Source organism: Fukomys damarensis, unplaced genomic scaffold, assembly GCF_012274545.1.
Source record: "Fukomys damarensis isolate Sample0158 unplaced genomic scaffold, DMR_v1.0_HiC HiC_scaffold_16, whole genome shotgun sequence".
Classification (NCBI taxonomy): domain Eukaryota; kingdom Metazoa; phylum Chordata; class Mammalia; order Rodentia; family Bathyergidae; genus Fukomys; species Fukomys damarensis.
The window spans coordinates 5,057,248-5,064,402 of NW_022900928.1; the positions used below are offsets into that span (position 1 = coordinate 5,057,248).

At 47.0% G+C, this 7,155-nt stretch overlaps 1 protein-coding gene and 1 long non-coding RNA gene across 2 annotated transcripts in view; one reads left to right on the top strand and one right to left on the bottom strand.

Annotated features, from left to right (window-relative positions):
• LOC104873644 overlaps positions 1 to 7,030 on the bottom strand; it is a 20,232-nt gene extending 13,202 nt beyond the window's left edge. Inside the window, exon 1 of the long non-coding RNA XR_783535.1 lies at positions 6,956 to 7,030. This is a non-coding gene — a long non-coding RNA (uncharacterized LOC104873644). The remainder of the gene's footprint in view (positions 1 to 6,955) is intronic.
• The window catches only part of Lin7c (lin-7 homolog C, crumbs cell polarity complex component), a 5,934-nt gene continuing 5,749 nt past the window's right edge, over positions 6,971 to 7,155 (top strand). The window contains exon 1 of the mRNA XM_010640447.2: positions 6,971 to 7,063. Coding sequence (XP_010638749.1) covers positions 7,027 to 7,063 — 37 coding nt within the window. The 5' untranslated portion in view covers positions 6,971 to 7,026. The remainder of the gene's footprint in view (positions 7,064 to 7,155) is intronic.

Sequence of the window (7,155 nt, forward strand, 5' to 3'; positions counted from 1 at the left end):
AAAAAAAAAAAAAAAAAAAAAAAAAAATCTTTACAGAACCTGCCCAAGGACAAGTGCTTCCTTCTGACTGGAAAACTAAAATTTTACCCGCTGCTCACGAGGGGAGGTTGGCCCGAGTGAAATGAGGCTAAGGGCTGCAGGAAGCCTCTTAATGACCTCAGTGGCTCCCTGATGATGGGGCTTTAATAAGTGGGTCAGTGTTAAGCTAATAACATGCACTGCTCTGAAAGGCTTTCTAAAGCGCGCTTTCAGCTATCGGCCACGTGAGAGCCGTATTCCGGCTTTTCCTTCCTGACCGCATATCATCCATCGGAAGGAAATAGTTAAGCAAGGAGATGTTTAAACCCCAAAATTAATAAGGAGGGGAAGTGCAGATTTACCAGCTGAGGGGGGCTGTGTAGGCCACAGCCCCCCTCTGCTCCGCATGACCCTGGCCCATGCTGCATCCCATGGGTGGTCACTAAGCTGGGCTGTGATACCGGACTCCTGCTACCTGTGGAACATCAGAGATCCACCCAGGGCCTTCTTATCCCTGAGGGATTTCTTCTCTGGCTGGGAAAGTTAACACTACAACATTCATGAACTGCATCAAGTGCAACACAGAGAGTGGAACATTTGAAATGGGCCTTGAAGGATGAAGAGGAGTTTGCTGAACCTGAAAAGATCGGAGGTTCATTTAGCCTGGGTCCCTTTTCAGACTAAATGTGCATCTAGGTTTAAATCATAAAGTAATGCTTCCAATCGTGAAACCCCTGTCCTTTGAGGACAAAGTTGAGATTTTGCAGCTGGATGCTTTGCCATTCAAAATAGAAATTTGAGGAGCTAGAGGTACAGTTCAGCAGTAGAGTGCTTTCCTGGCAACTTTGAGTCCTTAGATTCAATTTGAACAACAAAGAGACAAAATAAAACTAAACAAATAAAATTTTTGATGTCCTAGTTCCTTTAGAGATAAGAGTCATGAAACTAAGTTCTAGCAAAGAAACTAAAAGTCAAAATAAGGTGGAACTTCTGAAAGGGGAATGGAAAACAGAGTGATTTTCACAGCACCCCTTTGTACACGTTTTTTGCTCCTGTAATGATCTTATTAGTGTTTCTTTCATTCCTGATTTTAATAATACGCCCCCTCCTTCCTGGTCAGTGTAGCTAAAGTTCTGTCATCAGCTCTATCTTTTCAAGAATCCAAACGTCGGTCTTAGGGATCTCAATTGTTTTTATTTCGATGCAACTTTGTTGATACTTTATTTTGCTCTCACTGGTGAATTCCTTCTTCTTTTCTAGTTCCTCGAGACGGAGAGTCTTCCACTGCTGGCTGAGTTCTTTTCTGACATCAGCATTGCTAGCTATAAATCTACCCCTTGGTGCTGCTTCAGCTGCATCCAGAACACATTTCCAGGGTCCTGCGGGGGACTCTGCTGTGCGCCTTTGGTGAGCAAAATGCTCTGTGGCTCTGCTTGTGTACGGGGTTTTGTTTGTTTGTTTCTTCCCAGCTTCCTAGCTGAACTTCTGAGTAGACAAAGCAAATAACCTTGACTTGGGTTTGCTTAGATATTGCAAAAAGACTTTCTTGCCTTTCAAAGATTTCCTTCCCAGCCTAATCTAGGGCCTGGTTTGCTTTTTTCTTCTCTGAGAAGAGGGGGCGGTCTAGGTTTCACGGCCCCCGTGTAAAGGGCAGCAAGTTCCCTTCTCTGCTCGGTTCTGCCCTGAGGGATGGCAGTGTCCTCTGGCCATGTCAGTGATGGTGACCGGTTGTGTGCTCTCCGTGCCCTTTCCTCCCCTTCGCCTGTGTGCTTTCCTAGCCGCCTTGATTTTCCATAACTTGGCAGGACTGTCGCCCGGCTCCACGTGACGTGTGACATCATTGCTATAACGAGAATTCCAAGCAACACCCCTGGATCGAAGCCCATCTGTGCGCCTGTTCCCACACTCGACAAAACAAATTCCAAATTCATTCAGCATGCCGCTGCCATTTAGTCACTGTGACATATCCCAAATCTTGGGCCCTGTGCAAAAACCAATCTGTGCCCACAGAATTAATCATGGAACATATTTTATGACGTTTGACAACAACTTAAAAGGTTCTCGTCTCTGGCAGGTGGCTCTGCCAATCTGCAAGTGTGTGCACGAGGAGCCCAACATTGTACGGAGGGGCTGGAAACACTGGGAAAGAGAAAGCTGGGTGGGCTCAGCCGGGCCCAGCACCCCCAGGACAGCAGAGCCGTGCTGGGAGGGAAGGACAGGTATCTGGACCCGCAGAAAAGGCTGCCACTCCTGTGCCAGGAGATGCTGGGAACATTGGCACCGCCGCCCACGTTGGCAGGACCAAGGGTTTGGACGGCTAATTTAAGCGACAAGATCCTGGCAAACACATTTATTTAGGGCAAGGGTGCGTCCGGAAGATGCCAGAAAAACACATCAATCTGTGCCTTTCCATGTGCGATGAAGCATCTGACATTCAAAAAGCCAGCTGTGCCGCCTTGGTGTGACCTGGAGCTCTCTCCCAGGCGCCGGGCAGGGGTTTGGTCTCCCGTGAGATCTGAGATGCAATGCCCCTTCCAAAGGTGTTCCCCAAGAGATTCCCCTCTGCACTGACCAGGCCGAGTGCTTTTCTGTACTAACTTATTTGAAAACAGGGTTATTTTACACTGTTCGGCATCGTGTTCCAGGATTTGACTTTCCCAAGCAACTTGATTGACGCATATCACAAAAACAGTATTGGAAAGAAGGAAGATCAGGGCTTTAGTTGTCCTGTGAAAACCCTCCATAGCTCCCTTATCAGAAGACAGGCCGCTACTCCACTGTCTGCACCTGCCCGGATCTGCTTCCTGTCTTACACAGCACAGATGATTCGTGTGTGGTTCTGCAGGCCCTAAACAATCATTCTACTTGGAGCATCTTGCTTCCCGCTATTCCTTTCCATTTCCCTCACTACCCAAGACAGCCTCCAGCCCCCACATTACCCACCACCCTGTCTCCCCTTCCTCGACGCTGTCCTATACAATGTGTTTGCAGCGTCTCGGGTTCAGAAAGCACCCAGACCCTGGTAACCTACTGTTGTTGCCCAAAAACTAACCCTGCATAATGCAGCTTTCACTGGGAATTGTCTAGACCCAGGCTTTCTGCTCTGATTTTGAAGTTTCCTTCATCCCTAGGGCTGGAAGTCACAGGAAGAGGAGCACTTTCACAGGAAGGTAGTTCCTTGATGGTGGTGGTGGCTGGCAGAGGCAGGAAAACAGCAAGGCTGGGCCTCCTTCAGGCTCAGAGTTGCATCCTGGAAGCCACAGAACCAGTGCAGTGGTGGGACTCAGGCCTCCCCTAACCAAGTGATATCTGCCAATTTCAGAGGAACATTTGGGATCTTTTTCTACACGACAGCTCAGTATTTTATCTATTTTGTATGTTGCGGACAAATGGAAATGGGTTGTAAATGAACCCGAATCATATTTTCCCCTCTTGGAAGCACTTTCGAAAATCTTTCTGTTCCTTCAACATGTCTCAAATCATTTAAAAATTAATTTTTAAAATCTGCTGGAACTGGCACCCTTCATCAAAGAGTTCTGTGTTATTTTGTTTTGTTTTGCTTTAAGACAAAGCCCCCCTTTGTTAGTTTGTTTGAGACAGGGTCTCCCTATGTAGTTAAGGATGGTCTTGAATTCACTATGTAGCCCAAGCTGGCCTTGAACTCCTAGTGATCTTCCTGCTTCAGCCTCCTGTGTGCTAAAATGACAGGCACTACCACACCTGACCAGAGTTGTGCTCTATAACCCAGGTTGGCCTCAAACTCACCATCCTCCTGCTTTAGTCACCCAGATGCTGGGATGACCCATAACACTAGCCAAACTATCAATCAGGAGTAAACATACAATTAACAAATATTTTAGAGCTGGAGATACAGCTCAGCGGGAAAGCTAGCTTCTAGGAAGCCCCAGTTTTGAGCCCCAGGACCACAGGGCAAAAGAAAAACAAATCTACAAAATTACATATAAGATGTAAAACTTCTAAAAACCTTTGACTTTCCATATGTGCTTTTCCAAGAGCTAGTAGAAAATGTGCTCCATCAAAATTAGGAACTTAGTGACAGAGGTAGGTATGTAGGAAACAGAGAATACAACATAGACAAAGTTAAGATGATTTCAGAAAGATGTTGCATAGGCTTCTCCAGAAAAAACCAAAATAATTGTGTGCGCATGTGCCTGTGTGCGTGCATGTGTGTGTAGGCATACAGTGCACATGTAGAACATGTACCCCATGGGTTTTTTATGTGGGACCCGCTCTGGGGATCATGGAGGTTGAGTCTGCTGCTCTGCTGTCTGCAAGCTGGAAACCCAGGAAAGGTGGTGTCGCAATCCCAGGGCAAACGCAAAGGCCCAAGGACCAGCAGAGCTGGTGGTGAGTCCAGAGCCCTAGAACTAGGAGCACCAAAGTCCAAGGACAGAGACGGATGCCCCAGCTTCATTTGAAAGAGCCAACTTTGTGTTAGGGGTTGAACTGGATCCTTTATTTTGAAATCTTGAGCCCCTGCACCCCAGAATGGGAACTTATTTGGAAACAGGGCCACTGCTCATGTGATTACTGGAGATGAGGTCACATGGAGTAAGGTGAGCCCTAGTCCAACATGACTGACATCCTTACAGTAAGATGTGCAGGTGAGAATAGATACCTGGAAGGAAGATCATGAGGCAAAGACTGGAGTAATGTAGCAGCAAGTGAAGGGGCACAAAGATTGCCACGAAACTAGCAGAAATCCAAGAAGTAACTAGGCAGAATTCCCCAACAGTTTCAGAGGAGGCTTAGAGCACTGATTTCTGATTTCTAGCTTTCAGAAATGAGAGACAAAAAAATACCTTGTTTTTTTTAAAGCCACTGTTTGTTGAGGCAGCCACAGGCAGCTTAGACAGTTGGGTATAAAATTCTACTCTGGAAATCATTTTTCCTACAAACATAATAGCTGTGTCCCAGCTTCCAGTACTGCTGAGAAAGCACACTGAGTTCTGAACCCCAGTCCTCAGAAAGCACCCTATTCTTTTCTCTGGAAACCTTTAGGATCTTCTATTTATCCCTGGGACTCAGAAATTTCATGACTGTGTGTTAAGTAATCAAGAATATTCAAAAGGAGGAAAATAAAAAATCCATAATTCCAATTTATAAGAGTAGTTCCTATTCCTACCAGGGTGGAAAAGCCACGTAGTTTACTGGAGGCAATGGGTAAGGAACTTAAAGAGGTAGTGTACTGCTATAGTGCTGGGGTTCATTCAGTCCTACACAAGAGGTTGGATTTGTTCCACCTAACAAAGGTTAAAATCAAGCCTCAAAATGACAAAATTGTTTACAAGGGAGTAAATTTCATAATGGCTGGAATCCTGTGGGAAAAAAATAGCAGGTATGCAAGAAGCAGGAAACTGAGAGCCATAATGAAGAGAAAAATCAATCACAGAAAAAAATTCCGACAGAACTAGCACACGAGAACATTAAAATTACTACATTTTATTCTGTATGTTTGAGTCGCTACAGGAAAGACTGAGGATGTTGAGACATGGAAAAATGTAAAACACACACACACACACCCCTAAACCAAACTACTAAAGATAAAATTCCAAGGTCTGAGGTGAACTTAATGGGAGTAAGAGACTATCAGACATTGAGAAAGCCGATTAGTAAACATAAAAGGCATAGCAGCAGGTATTATCCCCAAGAAAATACGTATGAAGAAAAGCTTGGAATAACATAGAGCTCAGGACAGCTGCAAGACAATGTCATGTGGGTGGTTATACGTGTACACAGCTCTACTACTGAGCCAAGGACAGGAGCAAGAAGACCAGGAAGGGAAACATTTGAAAAACTAAGGGCAATGTCCGCACTCAGCTTGCTCCGCGTGGCATTTGTAGCACAGCACCTGGCAGACATTTAATGAGCATTTATTGACCACAGATGTGGCAGAACAAACGCTAACAATGTCCTGTGTACTACTGCAGGCCTTCGGGACCACCAGAAGATAAAGGGAAACAGCATGGAGAAAGCAGCCTTTCTTTCATCAGAGACCTGAAAAACGAGTTCAGCTGAGTATGCAATACTGAGAATCAGATTACAAAGGGCCTTCCACCCCAGCACTGAGGAGAGCTGAGGGAGGAAGATCCCAAGTTCAAGTCCCTCCAGGACAAGCCCATCTCCAAATAAAAAGGAAAAGGAAAAGTAGTTCTGATAGGTAGCTCCTCGGTTCAATCCCCATTCTGGCATGGGTTGGTGGCAGACAACTGTAATCCCAGCACTCTGTGAGGCCGAAGCAGGAGGACCACAAGTCTGAGCACCAAACGTTTGTGGTACATCAAAGCCCTATCTTCTCTCCCCACCTAGTCATGTTTCACACTCTGTGGTTTCCACGCCTGCTCCACATGTGGGGAAGGGACCTACAAAGAGGATTTGCAGTATGGCATTCCCATACTTCACTCTCACCCAATCCTAGAGTTTAAGGATTTAAAGGATCGGGCACTCCAGCGGGCTGAGGCAGGGGGATCACGGGCTTGAATCCAGCTGAGACAACCTGGAGCCCCTGTCTCAAAATTTAAAAAACAAGGGCTGAGGATGTAGTGCAGTGTGGAGTGCCTGAGTTCAAGCCCCATTACTCACAAAATAATAATAATAAAGGACTTGAGAGACAGGTCTTCTGGCTGTACAGATGGGGAAACTGAGGCCACGTGAGGTTCAGTGAGGAGTCCAGGGTCATAAAGGGGTCAAAGGTCAAGACTAACTGAGACTAGAACCCAGGCTGCCTGACTCTTCTGCAGTGAGCATAGGGTTCCACGCGCGACGGACTCTGGCGAACACATCCAGGAGGTGACTAGGAGTCCAGGAAAACATCCTTTCCAAGCTCAGGTGCCGGGACCGGAACCGGAACCTGACATCAGCATCATCTCCCGCCTCCTCAACTCTCGCGATACTACAGCCCTCGCACTTCCGTTACCTGGCAGACCCCGCCCGCCGCTGCGGCCGCTGCTCGTCATTTCCGGTGTGCCTCAGTTGCGAAAGGAGAAGATGGCGGCGCTGGGGGAACCTGTTCGGCTGGAGAGGGGTGAGTGCAGCCGGTGCCGGGACCGGAGCGGGAAAGGGCCGGACTCCAGCGGGGAGGAAAGCAGAGGAGGAGCGGCTGCCGGGCCACGGGCC